Raw genomic sequence first — 25,202 nt, forward strand, 5'->3', positions numbered from 1 at the left:
GTCTCTGTGGCGCAATCGGTTAGCGCGTTCGGCTGTTAACCGAAAGGTTGGTGGTTCGAGCCCACCCAGGGACGGAGCGCAATTTTTTTGTGGTGCGCCATGTGTTTTTTCCTTCCCTCACTCCTGCAAGAGGCGGCGGCTGCGACCGGCCCGCGCCGCCTTTATACCGGCGGGAACTGCCCGAGACCGGCTTTTGGCTCCGAGACCTCGCTGAGCGTGCATCGCCAAGAGAAGTTTCACCCGCACGGTGCGCACACAATGGGGCTCCGGGTGCTCCGTCCGATTGCTCAAGGGAGAGTGCAGGAGGGCAACTGTACAGAGGGAGTTTCCGTAGTGTAGTGGTTATCACGTTCGCCTAACACGCGAAAGGTCCCCGGTTCGAAACCGGGCGGAAACACCAAGTTTTTTTTCCCTTCCCGTGTCACCACGGACGTGTTTCCTCTTTAGGCCCGGGGCCCGTCCCACGCCCCGCCGTGGGAGAGGGCGAGCGGGCTCCTGGGCTGCCGGGGGGCGGGAGGAAGGAGCAGGGGCAGGGCTGGGGGCTGTGCTGGAGTTCTGCTTCATTCCCGTGCTCCAGCTCCTCGGCAAACGCACTTTTCCTGCAAAGATCGCCCAGAGGAGGGGACAGGATGTTTAGCTGAAACGGTCTGAACTTCATCAGAAAACTTGGGACAAAAGCTACAACCGCTTGCTGTGGGCATTACAGAAGTCCCTTTAGATATTAACTTACATACAAAGAATAATATAGACCCAGGTCGGGGAGAAGCATCTCCTGAGGGTGTCTTCAGCCTCCTCCTTGAAAATATCTCACATACACTGGAGGCACCCAACCCCTTCTTCCCACCCCTCTTTTCCCAGCATTTTCTCTCCTTTGTGAGTCCTGTGGCTCTACTGTGTTCTCTTGGGCTGTGCAGCTTCAGCATCTGCCTCGCAAACAACCACACCGTGCTGTTTGTGCACAGCAGTGTAAAACTAAAAATGCCTCAAACTCCATCAGCCTTGTTATCCCACTAACCTCTCTTGCTCTGTCTGCATGCTGTCTTAGATCAATACTCTAGACTGGAAGTTCTTCCACTCAGAGACCAAATCCTGGTGGTCTTCAAAGCACAGCACACGCTTTTTGAGTATAAGCTGCACAAAAGGCAATGTGTTTTGCTCCAGGCACGAAGGGGCTCACATCAAGAGCAGCTGTTTAGCTTTGCAAAAGGAACACAGACAAGACACACTGGCTCTCGCTGATATATCGTCAGGAAGGGAATAATTATTTAAAGCAAAAAACAGTGATGGAAGAATAAATAGCAATACCCAGCCATGAAAAACATAAAGATCAAAATCAGATTTGTAATCAGCACCACAATAGATTTCTTGAAGAATGTTCTAGCAGGTATAGAGCTAGAAATCCATCCAGGCAGCTCCTTTGCAGATGTGTTGGTTTTTTGTAGGCAGAATGCGAGAAGGCAACCCTGTATTTCACCCTTTACTGTGTTATAAGAAGTGTTTGAATGTATCATCAAGTAGTCAGATCTGAATCACAGTACCTTCTCTGCAGAGCTGATTCCAAATTCTGATGCCACGATTATGCCTTTCCCAAAGCAGGAGACACAGACTAACAAGGCTCTGCAGAGGCTCTGGACAGGGGGGGTTGATGAGCCAAAAGCAACAGAGCTGGGGAAGGGTCTGGAGGAGACTGATGAGGAGCAGCTAAGGGTGTTTAGCATGGAAAAAAGGAAGCTCAGGGGGGACCTTACTGCTCTCAACTACTTGAAAAGAGAGTGTAGCCAGGTGGAGACAGGCCTCTTGTTGTAGGTAGTAAGAGACAGGATGAGAAGAAATGGTTTCAAGTTGTCCCATGGGAGGTTAGATTGGATGTTAGGAAAAATCTCCTCTCTGAAAGGATGGTTAGGAATTGAAAGAGACTGCCCAGGGAAGTGGTGAAGTCACCATCCCTACATTCAAAAAATTTAGATGTGGCATTTGGGGACATGGTTTAGTGGTGAAGATGGCAATGCTCAAAGCCCTTAGACTTTGGGAAATCTACCCTAGAACACTAACAAAACGTCCATAATACAGGGACCAGTTTCTGATCACTACCTGTACTTACTATATGCCCACCTCCTGTACTTCAAATTGACAGAAAATGACTACAATACTTCGTATTCTCTTCATGGCAAATTAAGAGCTGCATTTAAAAAACTACTCTTAATATAAAACACCCAGTAACATTTCAAATTCCAAACAATTTCTTTAGTCATAGGGTTTTCATTCAACCTCAGCTGAATTCTCACTTGCACAAGATTGGAGGCAGTAAAACATTGATGGAAACAAACAAATCTGCACTGCATCATCTTTAGTTTTCTGTTTCACAGAAAAAGGCAGACAGGAGCGTGCAGCACCAACAGATTTATTTTCATACCTTCTTTAATGTCAAGTGCTATTTGTTTGTTCTTGGAGCTTCTATATATACCTGTACCCACACTGAATCCCACACAGCTGCAGACCAAACACTCCCAACCTCAGTTTGTGGAGGGGGTGCCAGTGGTGACCAGAGGTTCTTGCTTCTGTCTTGGTGTATCTGCACAGCAGGTGTGCCCCCACACCCTCCCTCCTCTGCCATGAACTTCATTATAAACCTCTCCACCAGGACCTCCTCATCTTCTAGCAGGGTCTCTCTTCCTCCTGTTGCCCTGTGCATTCTGCATCACCAACCCTGTTTTACTCACCCCTGGTTTGTGTCCCAAGCCAGTGGTGAAGGGCTCCCATGTCACAGCTGCAGGTCATTGCAACCCATTCATGGATAAATCAAACTCATTTTGGTCAGCTCTTTTGTTTTAATTAGGGAATTCACAAATGGGCAGATATTTCTCAAGCAGTACACCAGCCCTTAACATTCAGAATCCATTCATTTGTTTTCTGTTGTAAAATTACCAATTACAGTATTTAAAACAAAGAAGAAGCTCAAGTTCTTCACAATAACTTGAATTTCAGAAATTCATTGCCTAAAGTGCCAGTATGATAACAGTGTACCCAATTGCAGCAGAAATAAGTGGACAGAGCAAGTTCAGGGCCAATGATAATTTTTCAAACACTTTTTGAACGTAGTTCAAACAATCCAAAACCATTAGAATCTGTAACCATGCCTTGTAATAGCATTATGTTTAACTGCATCCACTGGAAAAGTAAGACTGAACTTTTAATGTTTTGAACTTGGGATCTGAAAGAATGAAAAAATGCAGGACAGCTCTAAATATGCCTGATATAAAGACTTCCTGATAGAATCCTTCTTATTTCCAAGAACACGAAAAATGTACAGCTAATCTAACTTGGCATATAATAACCTCAGCTTTGTGGCCATGCATTTTAAAAAGACTCCAATCTAGCAAAATGAAAGCTACACATATCCAGAAACACCAAGGTGTGAATCCCTCTGCTTACTCACTGCTCTTGCCACATTTTTCCATTTTCTTCCTACTGACCTTGCCTCTCCTTGGCATCTCACATACGGTTGGGGGTGCACTGCCTGAGTCATGAAAAACTCCAAGTGACAACAGTAATAGGCATTAACTTACAATTAAATTAATTCTAAGAAACCTCTAAGTTCATATCAGAGGATGCAAAATTCTCTAATTACAGAAGGTACTGTAATTTTTTTTAAATGTTGGACAAAGTAACTTCAGGAGTTGAGTGGTCCTGTAAAATCATTACTACATAAATAGTACTTACACCATTACATCATCAAGACTACAGAACTTAAATTAGTTCTCAAACTCACTAGAGTATGGAAGTTTTTTATATTAAAAGCAGCAAAAATTAAGACTCATAGGAGCTTTTAATTAAAAATCATTGTCATATCTGACAGCTAAAATAACTGTTTCTCAGAAGAATAAAATACATTAAACCCTGATTTGCTTGTTACAGTAAAATATTAAGAAAAAAAATCTCAAATGTAAATTGTTCAAGTACAGCCAGTGTGCAATTAAACTAGTTATAAAATATAATTTAGTAGTGCTTTGTTTCAAAATATACATAATACTGAAAAAATACTTAAACTGAGTATTTTTACCAAGTTTCAAACAGAGTTTCATCAAAATGAGGTAAATCCATGTCACCTGCCATTGAGCTTGGTGCTGAAATGGAGAACAGGTCTTCGAGGATATCATCTCTCGTAGGACTTTCAAAAGAAAGTTTTTTCACACTGTGTTTGTTTATTGCATCAAGCTCCGGAGTCGTGTCCTTTACAGGACTGTAGTAATTGTGGTCCTCACTTGTCAGTGCTGCCTGTGGCACACTGGTGTTCTCAGGGGGCACGGCTGCTGCCACGCTGCTGTGCACCATTTCCATGTACATGCACTCATCTTCGCTCTTTGGCGCCTCCAAGGAAGTGACAGTGGAAGTAGGGGACAGTAATTCCGCCAGTATTTCATCAGTGTTATCGAGGCCAGCGCACCCTGGCACGGCGTTTGCATTCAGTTTGGATGCATTACCTGTCACATCAATCTGATACTGCAGCTCCCTTAAAAAGCTCTGCAATAATTCACTGTCATTCTGAGATTCAGTCTGCGATGGGGTGCTTACATCTCTGCTCACAGGTTTTTCCTGTTTCATCTGTTCCACTGCTAATCTATCCAGTGAAGCTAACTTCTTCTTTTTAGCATTAAGTTTTTTTAACAATTTTAGGCGAAGTTTTTTTGTTTTGTCACTGTCTGACTCTTCTGCCTTACCAGAGTTATAGCTAGATGAAGAGAACTGAGTCACTTTACCTGAGGTACCCAACGTATTTTCTGACTTAATCCAAGTTGGACCTACAACAGTGGTATGATTTGCTGTTGGAAGACAAGTGTTTTGAGAAAATCCTTTGAAATTTGATAGAGGATGACTATTATTACTCTGAGGAGCCAGTAACTTTAGGGTCTCAGTTGTTTTCTTTGTACCTCTGCTTTGAAATCCACCAAAGTTACTTGCACCCTTAACTGGCAGCCGAACGTCACTTATTTTTTGCACTGAGGGAGTTTTGCAACTTCTCTCATTCTTGAGAGCTGAGGCACTTGAAGGCATAAAAGAAGTACTCTTGCTTAATTTCTTTACCCAGCTTCCTACAAATCCTCCTTTTCGGTCTTTGTGTGAGAACTGAACTGAATTACTGGCACCAGAAGAACTGCCAACTTGAGAATTAACTACAGTTTTGCTTGCATCTTTCAGGTCAGGTGATTTTTGTATAGTATTTTCTTCTGCTAACAACTCGTTGTTTAGCAGTAGTTCTGAACTGAATCCATGTTCTCTGTTAGCTAAATTAGTTCTGTCATTTATTTGAAAAGACGGTAAGTCAGATGAATCAGGGTCATATTTTTTGGGCACAGGAGCAATAATATGTACTGGGTTCAACTCTTCTAGAGGTAAGCAAATACTGGAATTTTCATACAACATTGATTTATTGTCCATAGCTAGACTAGTTCCAGCAAACTCTCCTGTATATGGAGTGCTAAGTGAAAAAGCTGGTTCCTGCTGTTCTGGTGTGCCCCATCCACCAAGAAGGTTATTTCCCACCATCTGTCCATTAGGCAGCGATTTATCTTCTGAGTCAACTAGAATTTCTTCAAGCATCAGTGTTACAAGATCACCATCTCCCAGATTTTCTGAACCATGATGAACAATACTTTTGTCTTCAGTTACTTGCTGCTGTTTCTTCTCTGGAGTCCTCACAGAATCCTCTTTGTGGTGTTCTGCAGGTGTTTTGCCAACAGTGTTATCAAAACCACAATGCAACACTGTGGAATTTGAATGTACATTATTAAGAGGAATATCTTCACTATTTTTACTTTGGAACTGTGAATTCAGTTCTTGTGACACATGGGATGCTTTCTTTTCCCAGATAACAATATGTATCTCTGAAGGAGGAACTTCAAATCTTTTATGTCTCTTGCAATATGGACCCTTTAAATCATCACATTCAAGCCAAGTTCCTGAAAAATAGCAATCAGTGCAGAGACTCAGAGACTTTTAAAATTGAAATCACTATCCTCACACTTGTCAAGTACTTCTATTAACCCATTCCCCTGACAAGCAGAAAATGGAGTTTGGTTGGTTTTTTTTTTTCCTCCAGAGAAAACTGGGAGACTTCCACTGTAAAAAGATCAAATACAAGAAGTTGCAGCAATATTATTACAGGTCAGAGTAGGTCAACCATAAAACAAAGCTAGCTAAGGGTTTTTCTTGGCTGAAATGTCTTGTCTGAAAATACTCTCACAAGTCTGAGGTAAGATCCACCTCTCAAATTAAGTTTCTCTGTAGACCTTTTAATTGCCTGGGTAGGAAGCACAGGGGCTAAAAAGAAACTGCTTATTTTTAATACTCTTGTCTCATCACCTGCAAACTGTTCATAGATCATGAAAGAATATTTTATAGCTTCAAGAATTTAAAAACAGATATATACCACATATAGGAGCTTCTTAACTAGACACTTCCCAGCTGCTTGCTCTTCCCATTTATTTTATCTCTGGCAATATGACTTAGACAATTTTCATGTTGTCACAACATTTCATAAGACTGTACCCCATGCTCTCTACAAAGCATATCAAAATATCACCTTTTCACCTTCTCTGATTATGGATCTTCCATCAGTGGTACAAGCATCATACCATTAGTAATGTTTCCAAGATGGATTTGTGCCACCAACCCCTGAGGTGCCATAAAGTTCAGATATAAAAAATAACTTCATCAATTGCTCATAGCACCATAGGTTACCTTGCTTCCAGCCAAGAATGGATGAATCACTAGTTTAAAAATAAACAATACTATTTGTTCCACAGTCATGGTCAAACTGCATTTTTTAACTTTTACGAAGTAATGAAGGGAAAAAAAACTACAGCCAAATTACTTTTTCCAGTAAATGCACTCTAAGTCAGCACAGTGCAGTTAAACCAACCAAAAACCTTCACTCTGAGAAACAAGTCCTCCCAATTATTCACAAGGTTTTAATAGGAAGTTTATAACGCAGACAAAAGAAATCTTTGTTATTGTATATCAACGGTTGAGAATACTGCAGTAACCCATAAAACATTTCATGTAGACTCATGAAATATTATGGTAGATAAGAACCATAAACTCTATCTTATCTCTCTCTTTTATGAGGAAAGACTGAGGGAGTTGGGTCTGTTCAGCCTTGAGGAAAGACAACGGAGAGGGGACCTCATCAGTGTCTGTATCCAGAGGGAGGGGTCAGAAGACAGACCCAGGCCCTGCTCAGCAATGCTGAGCAATAGGACAAGAGGCAATGGGCAGAAACTGATACACATTGCATTCCACCTGAACATGAGGAAGGACTTTTTTACTGTGCTGTGGCCACACACTGGAGCAGATTGCCCAGAGAGGTTGCAGACTTTCCTCACAGGAAATACTCAAGTACTATCTGGATGCCATCCTGTGCCATGTGCTCTGGGATGACCCTGCTTGAGGAGGGAATGAAGATGACCTACTGTGGCCCCTTCCAACTTGACCTATTATGTGATTCTTACCATCAGGATTCAAAGACCAGCTTATGAAGTGCTTCTTATCTTTTTGGTACTGAACAACAGATGTTATTTGGTAGGTGTCTTCTTCAAATTGAAATGAGTATTTCTCCAGGTTGTTATGTGGCAAGCCTCCCACAAAATGTAACATTAATATTGAGGGTACTCTGACAAAGAAACAATAAAGAACCAGTTTATTACAGTAAAACAGTGGCAAAAGTTCCTAATGAAAAAGTAAGATGTCTCTAAGAGTATTTGGTTCTGCCCTTACTATTCTACTTCCTCACAGACTCTTCAGATTGCTCAGTAAGTGCAAAGGGAAAAGAATATCCCAAGTGGATGTTCCATTTAATTACAGATTAGGGAGGAAAAAACCCAACACCAAATAAGGAATTTGGGAAGTGGGGAAAAGTTGAGAAAAAACACTCCTGTGCCATAAACACAGTAGCAAGACACATTGTTCCCAGGTCAAATAAGTAAACAAATGATCAAACAATTTTCATCCACAGCAGGGGCTGTGAAAAGGCTGACACTGGATATCAGCTGTCTGTATTTACTATTTGATAGTTAAGTATTTATGACCTAGTTCAAACACGTGCTGGTCAACATGTTAAACACTGCTCTGTTTCATCTCCAGCAAACACTATTTGCTATTTTAGCTTTTAAGAATTATCTAAAAATCTTTAAAAGTGAGTACTGATCAGAGTTTAAGGTTTAGAATCTCTGCAAAACCACAACAATAGTTTGGTTTCAAAAGTCATAGGTTCAATAAATGAAATCTCAGAACTTTATGTATGTTACTTTCAAGTTCACATATTCAAACTTACTTTTCCAAGATCATCTGTTGTCTTTGAGATGTATTTCCACAGTTAATACATGGTCCAATATGAACAGCATTGAGTGGATGCCAATCAGGGATTACATTTGTAAACGTTGTTAGTGTTTTCTTCAATCTGGACACACACACACACACATTTAAAGAGGAAGCTGAGTTGGTGATCAGAAAACAATAAGTATACATACTTTACCAGGAAACAAGTTATAAAAACATTATGGCAAACCCAAATTCCATTCATGTTCATGCATTTGTGTGGAATTCACTGTGATAGCATCGCATCCAAGTCAGCCCTGAATTCAGTTCTGCCAAACAGCATCAGTCACAATTTGTTTTCAGCAGCCCTGTGGCCTTCAGTTTCCCATGATTTGCTTTTTCTCCCTTTTAATGTTATCTCTGTTTTCTTTCCAACATGAGACAGAGCTTGTACCAGGATCTGCATAATTTACTACCTAATACAGATGTTTTTCAAATAAAATGAGCTGTCTTCTGAAAGTGTCTCTCTTTCCCTGCTGACTCTAAAAGGAACCTAAATTACAAGCTTGTACCTGCGGCTACACAGAACTAAATCAATTCTCAAGAAATTACTCCCCTGCAATACTATTTTAAAATAGACAAACTATGTTAGACAATCTCTATTTGTTTGTAACTCAAGTGAATATTCCAGGTATTTCTGAATAGCAAAAGTGTGCTAAGCACACAGTCTTTAGAACCACAGCAATTTGTATACTCTCAGCAAAACATCAGAGTATGTCCAGAGACTCACACAGTTACCCATTGCTTCTTTCTTAATTAATTGATAACATGGTTGCTTAACACATGGAATAACAGTAAACTATTTGCAAATGAAAAAGCAGATCATGCAGAACTTCAACAACTAACTTCAACCTGGAAATCTGAAGAAAACCAACTATGGTATGCAGATTTAAAAAGGTAAGGTAAAACAGCTACATAGAAGCTACTTCTATGCAAATCTCACCGGTCCTGGTATTTGTGGCCACAACGTACACATTCAAACTTCCATGAAAAAGAATGCAAGAATAGTTTCTCAGCTTGTTCATCCACTTGTAAGAGTAGCTGAAGTGCAAACACTGGTTTCTTCATATTACCTTCAAAGATGGGGCAGAAAAAAACGGTCACTAAATATGTGAAATCACCTTTCAGTACCTCAAAAAGGAAGAAGATAAGCTTATTACTATGATTTAAATTTCAGTTATTATTTCAAGGCTCTATTTGCAATTCTCACAGCAAAGGGATTGATCCGTGTTATTAGGTTGTTATCAGTGACAATTTCATGACTACAGCAAAATTATAAAGATTATCTGCTCTCTAAAAAGTCAAAATGGGCAAAGAACAAACCAGCTGATCATACTGTAAAGTACGTGCAAGTCATCAACAGAAACAAATGTATTTCCAAATGTTCTTGTATGCATTCCTACAAACATACTTTTATGTATGACATAAAAGGCTTTACATCTAGGGTTTCCTGAAAGTAATTACTGAGATGCTGCACTAATTACTTACCCAATTCACACCTCAGCTGAGGCTGAAGTTCTGTAAAAATTACGTTTCTGATTTCATTGAGCTGAGATTCTGCTTTTGGAAGAACATCTAAAGAAAAAAATACGTATGTCTTCATACAGTCACATGTAAGAGCCCCCACACCTTTTCACACACATATGTACCCCCAGCATGCACTCCCTCTCTGCAAAACAATGCCTTTCATACTGACCCATACTTGCCTAAGACTTGCTGGTAGAACAGCCAATTCTTGGTATTAATCGATTTGAAAATTGGAGAAGAATTTACACAAGTTACTCAGAGTTTACTGCAGTCTGCTGACTAAAAACTACTTGCTCTGACTTAAATTATGACTAAGAGCCTACGCCAACAGCTTTGTAGTAACAATTTTTAAGGATAGTGTGACCACACATTACAAATCCTGAAGATTTAGAGATTAAAAGAAAATTTTAAAACTTAAGCATTAAGACCAAAAGCACAAAAATTTGCTTACATGTTTTCTAAGGTTATACAATTCAAATAATAAAACATTTTAATGTATTATTTCACATTAAATACCAATTTCCTAAGCGAGCCTTTAAAACAGTAAAAATAATTTTAAATTTAAAAATAACTTTTTACTTTTATATATCTTTGTATTTTAATTTTGCATGTTGTTTAAACACAAGTACATTCTTTAAACACAAGCAAGAACATAACTTCTACTATACAATCATGATCATAACCTGCAGAAATGAAAGGAAATGTTTAGAATAGCTGTTGAAACTGCTTAATACATATAAACTGTGTATAGAAAAAAAGAAACAAAGTTTCTTCCAGCTATATTGCTTTTAATTGTTTTTAAAAACAGCTGCATACAAAAGATACTGTAAAATTGCACAGAAGAACAGAATGAATTCTACACCTATTATCCACAAAGATACTCTTCACCCAATCCCCTCTCTACTGGTACCCAAATAAACTGATTTGTTTTGTAGCAATTGACATGAAAAGGTTTAAGTTCTTTCAAAACAACACTGTAATCCAATACTTAACATTCCCATTCAAGGGTTACTGCACACCAGCAGAGCTCCTTTGCAAACACAGCCCAACAAAGAAAAACATCTCAGACAGGTGCTAGGATAGCAGAGGGCTTCCCAGTAACAGCTGAACACCTAAACTCAAGCAGCCTGACTTCCTGGCAAGCACAGTACATGAACTAGTTCAGAATATTTTGGAGTTTTCTACCTGGTTTGTCACATGGATTAAATCACTTGTGATACACATTATTTTTCCCAGGAAAGATAGGACCTTTTCCAAGTTGCCTAGGGCTGTTTTGTGACTGTGGTCTGTGACTGTGGACTGTTTATATATTCAAATATAGTCCAACAGTGTCCACTGAAATTCAGGAGAGCTGCTGGCTAACCAGAGAGTTTTATTCCTTCTGTGGCAGACCATATCTTAGAAGTTTAGACTTATGACACCAGTGGTCCAGTTCAAGAGCAATAAAAAATCCATTATCTTAGTTTAGGAGTCTTAAAAAGAATCCACAGAACAGAAAATTACTAAAGGTCACACCAGTAGAATACAGTGACACATCCTCCTCAGTTACAGTCCTCCAATGTGTTAAGCTGAGCTGACCTGTTAGCACCCTGTTAAGGGTTACTGAGTTACTAACCCTTTCCAGACCATAGGATCCAGTGTTTGTTTCATGTGTTTCACTACTTCTGACTGAAGCAGGTCAGGAAACACTGTCATCTACAGCAGCTCACAGACCTCAGGGAAGCATTCCTTCCACGAGCAGAGCTGGAGCCAGGAAAGAACTTATGTTTCCAGCTTTACTATTTTCAGTGTGACAAGGCAACTGTCCATTTACAGGATATAAACCACAACAGAAATTGTTTCAATGATCAAGATTATAACAGTATCCTAACATGTTAACCAACAGAGAGGAAGGAAACAAAGTAAGTGTGAATTACATAATAATTCACAATATCTTTATGTTGGATATGACAAAAAAAAAATTTAAGAGATGCTTGGTGTTTGATGCCTTCAAAGAGTGCCCCAAGAAAAACAATTTCAGATGTTACCAGGATTTTGCCAGATAAAGCACACTATTCTGCAAATTCATGATAATAGTAGTATTTTTTATCATCTTGAAACAGAATGGAGGCATAGGTAAGTGCACTGTACTAAATTCCACACATTTGTAGCAAATCAGTCTAACTATGAGAAAACAGCAGCTAAATTTACCCACCTTTTACTTTACTCCTTTTACAGGTATTCAGAAGAACAGATGCTTGATTATACTTTGTTAAGAGTTTCTGGAGTAAACATTTTCCACCGTTACATTCTTCTGCTAGAGCAGATTTTAATGTTTCTAAGTGTACCAGTGCTGACAAAATACAATCTAACCAACAAAGATTACGTGCATTTCTCCACTGAAGACACAAATCTCTGTTATTAATGGAACCTTTATCCTCCTTGAGTGAAATTTCAGATGCTGTTGATAAATTTGGCAACAGTTGTGTTTTGGGACTAGAAGTCTTTGATGGACTTTCTTGGTAGTTGATCTTGGTGGTTGTTTCAAAATCCACATTCTGCATGCAAGACCCCACATGGTTGCCAGGGTTTTGCTGGCCATTTTGTAATACATCGTGTTGGCTTGCCTTGGGAATACACAAACTATTCTGGCAGCCTTTGACAATGGAGTCTGCACTAATGGCATGCTCAACATTGAACACATTGTTAGTTCTTGCTTTTTTTGGATCTGATTCAACAGCAGAAAAGTCACTGGTATTACCAAATTTCCTCTTCTTGTGAGTAGATGGAGCTTGATGATTTTCTGAACCAGTAGAAGTAATTATGCTGTTTAATGGTTTATAACCAAGTGGGTAGATACACTGAAGGAAAGAAAAAAGGTTACAGTGAAATCTACAAAGCAATTTCAGGTGAGAAGTACAAAGTACTACATTTTAAAATACTTTTAAAATGGAGTTCAATCACAGAATCATAAAATGGCTTTGTTTGGAAAGGATGCTACACACCATCCAGTTCCAAACCCCCTGCCATGGGCAGGAACACCTTCTACTGGACCAAGTTGCTTAGACCTCCATGCAACCCAGCAATAGGGACTCCTGTAAAGTGATATTTTAATTAAATCAATACATATATTCAACACAGGTATGACAGGAAAGGTGCGTTATCCCACCACTGTCTTATAAGAAACTGTGAAATAAATATATCAGTAGTGCTACTTCAACACTACTTTTCCAGCAAATTCTCCAACCTCTGAAAACAACTTAATTTTGCTAAGGAGAGTCCTCTTGTCTTATTCTGCTAAATCCATTCCTTTAGGGTACAGATTTGACATTATTACCTCATGCCTGAGAGTCTACTGCTGCCCAAACTGACAGGGTATCTTTCAGACTAGCTCAATGAATATAGACAAATCCCTATTACCAATCTCCAGAACTATACCACAATTAGTTAAAAGCAGGAAAGAATGGGAAAACAACTCTGACACCCATATCTAGTCAAGTTTCTACTAATTTAAGGGCAATTTCAGTTTGTTTGGGATTGCTATACCCTCCCCACATACATGGAGCAGTGAAGGGATAGGTAGAAAAATCACAAGTCAAATATTAAGCAGCACAGAAATACAGCTAAGGTTAAATTTAAAAGGGGAAAAAATAAATAAAACATTGCAATTACAATTACCTATATGCATTACCCAGACTTAAAGAAGGGAAAATGGGAGATTCAGATCTGCTTGTTACGTACTAGTTCCATGGATCATCACCTTCTACTCTGACTTGTACAAAAACTTATTCAGTACCACCTGTGATCCCTTGCTAATGAGGTAGCAAAATCACAAGTCAAGCAGCACAGAAATCCAGCTAAGGTTCAATTTAAAAGGGGAAAAAAACAAAAATATTGTAATTACAATTATAAACCTATATGCATTACCCAGACTTAAAGAAGGCAAAATGAGAGACTCAGATCTGTTAGTTATGTACTAGTTCCATGGATCACCAAGTATTCACCTTCTACTCTGACTTGTACAAAAACTTATTTAGTACCACTTGTGATCCCTTGCTAATTGAGAAGAACCCTCCTTTATTTCATTATTTATTTACTCTTTTTAATCCTTTAGGGTAGCTACCTATGCCTGAACACTGCATGTACACAGGTTAGTTCTGTTTTTCCCTATTTGCAAGCAAATATCCTCCAGCATACAGGCTCAGAGGGGTCCTATTTCAAGAGTCTGCTTACCACCAACAAAATCACAGACTTAGAGAGGTGTAGCTGCTGAAGGTAAAGGCCTCTGCAGGGCCAAATAAAACTCTTTATTAGTGTAATACCTGAGGATTTTCACAAAGGAAAATGGACTCTTGAAAATTAAGGCGATAAGTCCGTAAACCTTGGATCTGACCCTTCTCTTTGCAGACTGGACAACACTCATGTGCAGTTGTTTCCACAGGATTACAGTTCTAAAATAAAAACAAACCAAGAAAGATAAAGCAGCATAAATTTATGTATTTCATACATTATCCCAAGGTAAGACATACTTATACAAAATCATTGTTCAATTTCTAGATTTAATACGATACAATATAAAAAGCAAACTACATTGGTTTCTTTTTTATTTTTTTTAATATATTTGTATGGTAGCATGATTTAAATAAATGTATCTTTTTATTTAAATATTCAAATAAGGTGTCGTTAACAACACAATTATGCATATTTTATTTTACTTGAACTAAACCACAGGACCCTTATTGCCAGGGAACACAAGCTCAGATCTTTTGAAAGACAAATCAAATTTCATAGGAATGCAAACAGTTGTAAAAATAGTGCCAGTAAAAAACATAGGCACATATTTACTTAGAATAATCTTTCGCCATTGTTATAGATTTCCGTGGAAAATAACTTTGCTTTTTTTTTTTGTAAAATTAAGACCAATTAAAAATCTCTCAAAAAAGAGAAAAATATGAACTTTGCACATATGTAAAACAAGTTTCAACTGACTTTTCCCAAATACCCCACCATGTGGAGTGTCGATTTCCCTATACCAGTCCCTTCTCCAATCACTTGCAAACCATTTGTAGTCTTCTGGGTATCCATCATTCTGAGCCACTGGCTAATTTATGTCACTTGTAACAATGTCATGACCACTAAGGATTTCTCAAAGACTCCTGAAAAATAAGAAGTAAATAAAACAATTAAAGAAAAATTAGACTGAAGTTTGGGAAAAAAAATACCAACAACAATGCAGCTTGCATAGTTTGTGGAAATTAATTCAGAAGATTATTTCCTAAACTGAAAATACTTTTTTTTTGTTCTAGTACAGACTGTGAACTCAAAACTTTAAATTAAGAACTACATGCATCCAATCCTGATCCTGTTGACTTGAAATTAACTACAATAAATATATATCTCTTCAAGATGCATGAGAAAGTTGAACTGCAAAGTCATCAGTGCAATACCTTTCCTTCAGCCACAACTGCTCCCTTTTCATTATTTCAATGAAAAACATTCTCTCCCACACCATGATATACTTTCAGCCCTTTCTACAGTACAGCAACAGCTCCTTACAAAAAAAAATTCTCCAGGCATTCTATAAATGCTAATTCAACCTAGACCTACTTATAATATTTGGCAAGAAGAGACCCGACAGAACTGCATGAAACGCTAAAATCCAACAGAGCGTGAAGTAAAAAAGCACAAGAGAAAAACACAACCACTCAGATTTCAAATCAGACCCCCACAGCAACTTAAGAGTGGGTCAAAATGAGATGATATCCTATTTAAACCTTCAGTGTGTCCAGCAGCCCTTTGCAGAATTACCAGTCTGCAGCATGCAGAGACAGTATTCCCTGTCTGATGAAAGTAATGGTTGTAATAGAAGGCAAGAACATAAAAATATTAATCCATGTCCCTTAGAGCATGTTTAGCTTTCCAAGTAATGTTGTAGGCTGCACAAGAAACAGCATGGCCCAGGGCTCATACAAGGTGAAAATTAATGAATTAGCTCAAGGTACACAAGCTTGTTGGAGTGTAAAGGAAACACAAGCACCCCGACTTTCCACACAGCAGCAACAGCACTATCACACTGCAACTCTACTCTGTTATCATGTATTTTGTCTAGCCAGGAAGCTGACTTGTTTATACAATTACAAGTTGTACAGATAAGAACCTTTATCATAGGACATATCATACTAAAATACATAACTTTATTTTTCGAGGGGCTTTTAGTCAATTCCTTGGCATGAAGCAGTCTCAGCGCTCCAGAGTAAATCAGAAACAGACCACATGTCATGACAGAAACTCCTGAGAAATTTCCCACCACAAAAATTCACCACACACTCAAAAGGTTAGTAAAACTAAGAACCTGCAGATTGTTCTGTTTTAAGCATGACCCTTGGTTTTATAAAACACATGTGTTTCTTTGCAAGGCCTTGTTTACCCTATCAGCTCTCTCAAAATGAAAACAACTTTGTTTTTTTTCTGATTGTGTTCAGTTTCTGTTACTTCTGCCGTTCTTTTTAAAGATTGAATACTGAGATGTATAAGATTTTCTGACATGTACAATACCTTCCCCAGCTACAATCATCCAGCCAATAGTACCACAATACTGAAAGAAAGACTTTTATTTCTCTTATAAATATAATAGCATTTTTTAAAAATTAATTATCCTTTTAGTTCAAAGGCAAATACAATGAACAAATAAAATAGGTCTGCCAGTACTAGATATGCAGAGTGGTACCAAGAGGCCTGCCTGTACTCTTGGAAGTTTCTAACATTACAGGAAGGTATTGGTGATCTTTGCACAAAGTACAAACACTGGGCATCAGATGGACACTGGCAAGAAGAGCCAAGTAAAAGACTGCTGCATCCAGTACTGCAACAACTCATCACAGCCACGTGCAATAGCTGCATTACACTTGGGCAAGTACAAAGGAACACATGCTCAGCCTTACTAGGGCATGTTCTAAACAATTAATGCTATTTTCCTTCTTTAAGTCTGAATATTGAAAAACGTAATGCAAAATATGCTATGGATGTGATCATTATGCTGTGGCTACACTTCCTTGAGTAGATGAGTTGATCTAACAACTTGCTGCTGCAGAATAGGAGCATCACTTTTCTCTTTTATTTCCCTTCCCCCCACTTTCCCTGACAGCTCATGTCCTAATCAGATTTTTTAATGAACTAAATGAACTCACAAAACAGCAGAAAACTTAGTAAAGAACAAGTTTTTCTGCTGTTCCATGGAATTAAATTGGCCTATGAAAACTCTAATGACCTAGGAGGGCAGAAGATAGAAAATAAGGAAAAGATGAAGTAACAGAGACATATGGCCTTGAAATAGAACTGCTAAATGCCTAAGAACTAGCTGATGGCCACATCCAAACAGCTGCAGCTCAATGTACCGAGCACAAACCAGTGGTGTCCCTCAAGGGCCCCTAGTGAGGCAAATACTGTTTATTATCCTCAGCAAAGAGACACGGACTGTGGGATCTGGATTCTGCCCCTCCAGTCTGCTCTGGTGAGACTCCCCCTGAAGTGCTGGGAGCTGAGGAACGATGTGGACCTGCTGGAGCGAGTCCAGAGTGCCTCTCCTGTGCAGAAAGGCTGTGAGAGCAGATTGCTCAGCCTGGAGAAGAGCAGGCTCTGGGGAAACCTCACTGCAGCCTTTCAGTAATTAAAAAAGGCTTATGAGGAAGAGATAGAGGCCTTTCACTGGGATCTGTAGTGACGGTACAATGTGCAGCGGTTTTAAAGAGGGCAGATTTGGATTGGATTAAAGGAAGAAATTATCTACAATCAGGATGGTGAGACACTGGGAGAGGTTGCTCAAGGAAGCTGTGGATGCCTCATCATTGGAAATGTTCAAGGTCAGGTGGGACAGAGCTTAGAAAAACCTGGTCTAGTGGAAGGTGTCCTTGCCCGCTGCAGCGGGGGCTGGAACTAAAGGATCTTTAAAGGTCCCTTCCAGCCCAAACCACTGCATCAAACAATTCTACGGAAAAAGGGACCTGGGCCTTTTTGACAATAACTGTACCTTGAGAAATGATACTTCATGAATTAGAAGCAGTTACAAACTGCAAAAAGCAGGCAACAACAGTGATTACACTACAGTGAAGAGGACATCTCATTGTTTACAGGCTAAAAGGACATTTAAAAACAACCTTCTTGTAAATCACCTTACAAGTCTTGTTTCCTTCATCAAGGGGGTATTGAAAAGATTAAAAGAAAGAAGTGTGAAGAAAAATAAAGTGGTGTTAGTTACCTTTCCATTCTTTACACAATAAGAAATCAGAGTACTAAGGTTTTTCTTCATCTGAGGTCATAACTACAAATATCCAGATCCCAGTCCCTCCCTCAAAAATTGACAGTTTTGGCCACAAAAAATATTTTATTACATGCAACAGTAACATTGTTCCTGTGAGAAAGCAACTCCCTCTCCAGCACAGCCTGGAAGTACTGGGCAGAACTGCAAGGCTCCATGGTGTGGGAGCAAACATAAATTCCCTTCCTGAAAACAGCCTAGCATAGACAAAGCAAATAAAGATAAATCTGATCACGCTGCAAAATGAACCAGCGTGCAACATCATTACTCCTCTGTTCTAAGAGTTTCTTCTACAGGCAGGCTTCTCTGAGATGCCCACATGTTAAATGCTTTTATGGGTGTATGACAAGGGACAGGAACTACGTTTTGCTGGCAAATCATTCAGTCCTTCCGAAACAAAAATGCGAATGTAGGAGAAACACAGCCTGAACTAGTGCAGTTTATTTATTATAGCCGCAGCGAAGAGGGAAGATTTCAGGAAGGCAGGCGATCTGTGTCCCAAGGCAGTGGAAACCAGAGGCACGGGGGTGTGGATGCCGTCAGGGCAGGGCCGGCCCAGCGCGGGGTGCTGCCCTCCCTCCCTCACCGAAACGTGCCCGGCCTTTTCAGATAAACCTATGGGTACACACTGCCTCCTGAGTTCTTATTCCACATCCAGAGTGCTCCACACGCTACTGCAGAGGAAAAAAGCGTGCACAGAGTTAATCGCTGAACACTAGAGACCCGTGCCAGGGGCACATACGGGCGGACACGCACACGCGGTGCCTCCCCGGGTGCCGCATCTCCGACGGGCGAGGCGCGGAAGGCCCGCACCCTCCCCCGAACGCTACTGACATGAAATACTCAGTCGGCATTTCGGGACCCGCGACACCCACCCCGCTCTCCGCCCCGCTCGCACCGAAGGGACCGGGCCAGGCCCGGAGCCACCGCCGGGCGGGCCCTGGGCCGCGCCGAGCGGGGCGGCAGCGCCCGAGGTATTTCTCGCTCCCTCCCTCTCTCCTCCGCGTCCTTCCGCCCCGCTCCGTCACTCAGGCGGCGCGGTGGGAGGGGACGGCGGCCAGGCCGGTCCTGCGGCGCCTCCCCGGGCAGGGAGGGGCCCACACCTGCTGCCCCGGCCGGGGCCCGGCGGCGGGAGGGGCCGCGCCGCCGCTCTGCGCGGTGCCCGGGGCAGGGAGTAAATGATTAACCTGCGGGCCATTGAATAGCTGCCTAAAGGCGCGCCCAGGGTGGGGTTTAACCTTGTCCCAGGCTCGGTGCCTCCCGTGTGACTCTGCCCGAGAGCCTGGGGCGGCCAGCTCTGCTGCTGCCGCCGAAGCGCTGCGGGGATGCGCAGCTCCCTGTTGAAAATCTCTGCTCTAAATGTCAGCCTAGAGCTCGAGTCGTTTTTGGAAGTATCAGGCTCAGGAGGTCGAGGTGATGTGGGGGTCTCGGCGAGCGGCTCTGCAGCAGCAGCAGCAGCCTCGGGCTGCAGGGGCTCGAGTGTTTGTGGCTGGCACTTGCATCCATGCTGGCCCCTTTTCCTCGGGCTGAGCTGCGAGGAGCGCAGCAGCTGCGGCATTTAGGTCAGTGCTCCGCTTGTCTTGCGTCAGGAAAGCTGTCAGCGCGGCCCCAGCCCGCTGCTCCCCGCGGCTGCGGGAGGGAGGGAGGGAGTGAGTCAGGAGATTGTTCCAGTGATAGCACAGAAATACCTTCTCTCCTGCTGCTGCCTCTGCTCTCCTGACACGCTGCTCCTCGTTGCGTTTTTAAAAAGCGCTGTGTGATTTACATTGCCAAATGATGTGTTACTATAACGGGTCCGTCGTAACATCCGTAACCTAATATTTTGCTGTAGTTATTCCTTTAATTTATGCAACAATGTTGTCAAGGTTGAATTAATGTTTGAGAGTATTCTGTTCTATTGGAGGAAGTTTTATGCCTGACTGGAGAAATACTGCAGTGAGATTTGTGAAGAATTGTGTCACGAGTAGCTATTTTTAAGATTGATGTTGGGGTTTGCTTCATTAGTGCTTTGATTGTAGTGTAAGTTTTACCTTTTCCCAGGGGTGGCTAGAGTCTGCCGTTTTGTTTTAGCCTGCCACAAACTTTTGTTTTAAGTGTGTACAGCCTAAGAGAAAACGTGGTAAAAGGTGTTTACTTGTGTGTGTTTGTGCTCTGGAAGGATTAAATAGATGTTTTTCCTGCTTGTTAGCATGGGCTGATTTTGAAACAGTTCTAGTACTAGATCCCAGTTCTCTGGTAAGTTAGAATTCATGACTCAATACTGTTAAGATTTTTAAAGGTACCTAATGCCTCCATTCTCTACTTTGTCTCCTCCCTCCCACCCCCAACTTTTTTGGTAAATTAACTTATATTTGGGGACAGACATTTTAGCAGGGTCTAGGAAGAAATACTTTACAAAGAGAATGGTGAAAAACTGTCAGGTTGCCAGAGAGTCGATAGATGCCTCCTCCATGGAAGCATTCAAGGTCATTTTGGTCAGGGCTCTGAGTACCCTTGGTCTTGTAGATGTCCATGCTCATTGCATGAGGTTGGACTAAAGGAGCTTTTAAAGGTGCCTTCCAACCCAAAGTATTCTATGATTTCAGGTTTTTTTTATGTACCCCTGAGTACCACAGTAGGATTTACTGGTGCCCTTTATCTTTTTTCTTCCCTGATATTCAAGTTGATTAAAGGAAAGCTCCTGCCACATATAGAATCCAGAACCTGAGTTTTTCCGTATGCCTGAGGAACAGAATTTGTGTGTTGGCAAAGAAAAGAAACTGATGTTTTTCGTCTCATTTTACCATAGAACTTCATTTCTCCTGAACAAAACAGTCCTATCGTAATAATTACTACATGATGCCAGCTCCAGAGTCACTAGGAATTGATTTGAGTGTTCCAGATGTGGACTGGTAATGACTTTGGGATCTAGTTAGACTGCTGTTTGCTCAAATGGAGTTTTGTATTGCATGTTGTGTCAATTTGACTAGATTTGGTTTCTATTTAATTAACAGTGCATGAGCACATAGCTTATTTCTTGTTTTATCAATTTCTATCTGCCTTTTGAAACTTTTTGCTTAACATAGAAAGAATTAGGAGGGTTTTAAGATTTTTGAAGCTCCTTTGGTTTAGGCAGGTGAATGGATGTCCATGTCTGATTTAACTTCGTGAGTCAGGGAATCATCCTCTTCTTGCACTCTGTTCAAGCATTATTTGCCAAATTTGTGATTGCACAGATACAGTGAAGACTCAGAGTCTCCCCCCAAACCCCGAGATGAACTCTTGAAATGAGTGTTGTTTAAGGCTTGATACATATGTATGTGTGTGTATATATATATATGTGTGTATCTCTCTCTCTCTCTCTCTCTCTATATATATATATATGTATATGGTGCTTACAAAGAGTAAAAAATCTGTGCAAGAAACCATTATCTGGAACATAGTTAAGAAACAATATTCAGGGCATTTATTTGCATAGAAAATGTTACTTGGGCTGAGAGCATACGCTATTCATGTGTGCCTTCTAAAAATATTTTCACATGCAAATTACACACCCGCTGCTCAGTTCTAACCATATTGTTGCTGCATGATGGTCTCTGAGAAACTGAGAATGGAGTGGGAGCTACCAGTTGAAAACTTTTGCTTTGAAGGTTTTGTTTCTTGAGTTTTACTTCTGCTTGACTTTCTCTTTTTTCCAAAACCTGACATAAGAACATTTCCAAAATGGCACTTTGCAAGTTTAAATTTTAATATAAGAATAATAAAGTAACTAATTTTAGGTGTACCTCATTTTCTCTGTTTAATTGCTTAATATATTAATTATGTTCTGTTTTTCAAGTACAGACCACAAGAAAGCCATTGTCTCAGATAATTTTTTTTTTTGCATATGAAGTCCAGGTGACTGTGATTGTAAACTTTCTTGCATTCCTCAACTATTTTTAAGCCCACAAATTAGTAACAGTACTCATTGTAATATATACACAAAGTATCCTTTTGCTATTGTATTGCAGTACTTTAACCAAAGGGAGCGGGATCTTTTCTAAGAGAAAAGAGAGTCTAAAATAAGAGGCCAGGTAGTTTTTTGGTGTTTTGTGGTTGTGGTTTTTTTTTTTTTTGTCAACTGCTGCCTGTTTAAACCCTTTATTTTTTCTGGAGTAAAAACCTCTTACGTTTTTATGACTCATTTTCAACAGTACAGGGAAAAAAAAAGAAGTGCTGCATTTTTTCCCTACTATGGTGCCTGTAGCCTTGACAGAGCAGGAGAAATCTATATATTGCTCTGAGGTAAAGGTAGATTTCTTTTTTCTTCTTGGATCTTATAAGAGTGCCTCTTACTTTGTCATCCTTAGCAGGAGTGTGTTTTTTGCTGTGTAGAAAGAGAGAAGCTGAACACTTGACACCTGATGCAGTGCTCTCAGAAATCACTGCAAAGATTTCCATTTGGGAATTGCAGCTGGCCTTCGAAATAATTTCTTCATTTTCATGCTGTCCTTAAAGTTATTTTACTTCCATTTCCTACAGCCTGTATGCTTCTAACCCCATTCTAGGAGGGAACAATAGTCAAGAGTTAACTTAGTATCTCTTGTGTTTTCAGAGGTGAATTATTTTCAGGAATCTTTCTAGTGGGAAAATACCTGTGGTGAAATGTTGTTTCTGAAAACCATGGAAAGCTGTTGCTATGTGATATGATCATAGTGGCTATGTTGTGCATTTGTGTCCTTAGGAATCTTCCAGTAGTTAGGTTATGTTTCTGTGGCATTGTGGTGTTGTATTGCTACTCTTGTGAAAATCAGAAAAAATAGAAAATAGAGCTTAATATTGATGGAAGGATTTGAATAGGACTCAGCATGAGGTAATATAACAACAGTGAAACAAAATTCATGTCTCTGTAGTGGCAAAGATATTGGCTAGCTTGACGTTAAGGACTTGAAAAACTGATGGGAAAATTTGGAGATGCATTGGTTAAAAGACTTACAAAGTAAGGAGGATTACAGCAAGCCAAGGGTTTTGAAATTAAATTAACAAATAGTTAACAGTAGCCCAGATATGATATGCTGGTTTCTGGTTTCATACATTAATTGCTCTTTTAAGGCAGATTATACTTGACTCTCCTTTTTGTTTGGCCTTTATACTGTTTTTCTCTTCCTCTGTATGGAAGTCTGGAATTTCTAAGGTGGTTTTAGGTTTAACTGATTGACTTACAGCAGAATTCAAAGATGTATTATCAGTAAGGTTTCATTCATTTTGAGAATAGTGATTTTTCAGCAGTAGTTGCTAAAGACGGTGTTGTACTGGAATGGTGTAAAAGGTGTTGTCACTCTTGTGTGTGTTTATAAAAGGGAAATTAATACTAAATTATATCTATGCAAGTAAACAATAATTGATATAATGACACTTCCAGAAAGTATCTTAGTTGTTTCATTCTGTTTTCACAGTAAGTTTAAAGGCTGTTTGTTTTCTTGAACAAAGAAGTGGTAATCAAATACATTAGTTAAAGTTGAACTCTTGTGAATCTTGGAAAAAGAATTCTAAGTATCTTAGCTGCAGAACCCAGTTCCTATGTTAGCAGATCAAAGAATATTAAGTAACACACCTGCTGTCCAACAAATTGGCCAGTTTTTTTTACACTCCATAGTGTGCTTGAAGATATTTTTCATGTATTCCGGTACTTTCAGAAGGAAGAAGTCTTTTCAAGTAGACTGATTGTAAGTTTGTAGGATGTCAATTGGTACTGACAACGGAAAAAAGAGCAATGATCCATTTTGTGAAATTTAAAGGTGACAGATCATCCATTCTTACTTACTATTTAAACTTATACTGATGTAGCATTATCTGTCCATTAGAGACTTTCCCCTCTGGTACTTGAAGCAGTTGAACTACGTTTTATCACCATTATTTTGTTACTACATATACCTAATAACTACATATTTTCTTATGTAGTCTGGGAGGTTTTTGCTTTCTGCAGTCCCATTTGGTTAAACGTCCTGTGTAAGGATGCTGGTGTGGCTACAGCCACTTTACCCTGTGTGTGAACAGAGGCTCCAGCTTCTGGCATCTCTTTCGAGTGAGTGCTGTGTAAATGCAATGAAAGACTGATGCTTTTCTGAAGAGTTTCAAATGCCTGTCCTGTCTCCTGTTTCTGGAATTGCCAGCATATTGCATACTTCCCTGATTTTTCAGAGTTGCTTGAGTCTAAAGAGTTTGTAAAAGTTGGTAGGACTAATTCTGTGTGAGCTTAAAGCCCTTGCAAAATCTTTCCTGTTTCTGAATTATCATGTTGTGGTTTTGTTTGGTTTTTTTAATATCTGAAAATTTTATTTGTATATTAAGTCATTCCTTAGGTAGGGCTAATGAAAGAAAATAACTTGTCTTTATTAAGGTGTAGGACCCAGATATTTTTATATGACAGTTTTCATTTGCTTGTGGTGCTGAATCACCACATGATTTTGTTACACTGCTTGCTGTAAGAATGTATCTTCACTCTCAAATAGGAGATGTTTGGGCCTGGAGATCACTACCCTTTCCTAAAGAAATTATTTTTTTTAAGTCTCCAAACTGATTTTAGAGCATTTTTTCTGTAATTCTTGGACTCTGGGTTGACAGGGGGTGTAAGGAGTATATGATTGGGATCATGGTGGTAAAAAAAAAAAAATTACCTTTTTTCCCTCTAGCCTAAAATATCAGTAGTTCAACTTCTAGTTGAAATGAAATATTGCTGAGTTCTGGTTTGCTGATGTAAATTTAGCGCCTCTCTCCTTTTCAACTGTTACAACCCATTGGCCTGTTAAGTGCATCTAATTGTATGTCCTCCTCCCTGTCAATCTCTCAACCTTTCTTTGTACTTTAAAATTAGAGATATGTTCCAAAGCTATGGTAGTGTTCAGTACTTGTTCTATGTAAAGCATCATTTCTACCTTTGCCTTTAGAATAGAGGGAATGGCTGTGATTGTCCTTTTCAGCCTGATAGTGCTTTTTCCAAATATCAGAAATGTTATTAACTAGACAGACTGGTAATTTTTATTAACCTGTG

At 39.9% G+C, this 25,202-nt stretch overlaps 1 protein-coding gene, 1 long non-coding RNA gene and 2 other non-coding genes across 6 annotated transcripts in view; 3 read left to right on the top strand and 1 right to left on the bottom strand.

Moving 5' to 3' along the window:
* On the top strand, positions 1-74 carry TRNAN-GUU. Its single transcript has one exon. It is a non-coding gene; the product is annotated as a tRNA-Asn (tRNA).
* Positions 75-324: 250 nt separating this feature from the next.
* On the top strand, positions 325-397 carry TRNAV-AAC. The gene has a single exon. It is a non-coding gene; the product is annotated as a tRNA-Val (tRNA).
* A 1,988-nt stretch (positions 398-2,385) lies between these two features.
* USPL1 (ubiquitin specific peptidase like 1) lies at positions 2,386-19,119 on the bottom strand. 2 transcript variants are annotated; one of them, XM_039718286.1, is made up of 8 exons: positions 14,940-19,119; positions 14,202-14,330; positions 12,095-12,740; positions 9,862-9,948; positions 9,317-9,446; positions 8,330-8,455; positions 7,509-7,669; positions 2,386-5,957 (listed from the first exon to the last, which is right to left on the bottom strand). In XM_039718286.1, exons 1-8 carry the CDS (start codon positions 14,940-14,942, stop codon positions 4,057-4,059), a joined length of 3,183 nt encoding a protein of 1,060 aa, XP_039574220.1. In that variant the 5' UTR covers positions 14,943-19,119; the 3' UTR covers positions 2,386-4,056. The 2 variants fall into 2 exon arrangements, with proteins under 2 accessions (XP_039574220.1, XP_039574219.1); XM_039718285.1 differs by having other exon boundaries at positions 14,869-19,119.
* LOC120506587 overlaps positions 19,112-25,202 on the top strand; it is a 33,900-nt gene continuing 27,809 nt past the window's right edge. Inside the window, exon 1 of one of the 2 annotated variants that reach the window (XR_005628547.1) lies at positions 19,112-19,167. This is a non-coding gene — a long non-coding RNA (uncharacterized LOC120506587). Of the gene's footprint in view, positions 19,168-19,857; positions 19,987-25,202 lie in introns of those variants that run through there. The other variant, XR_005628548.1, reaches the window with a different exon arrangement.

The sequence above is a fragment of the Passer montanus genome, unplaced genomic scaffold (assembly GCF_014805655.1).
Source record: "Passer montanus isolate IOZ18808 unplaced genomic scaffold, ASM1480565v1 scaffold4, whole genome shotgun sequence".
Lineage (NCBI taxonomy): Eukaryota > Metazoa > Chordata > Aves > Passeriformes > Passeridae > Passer > Passer montanus.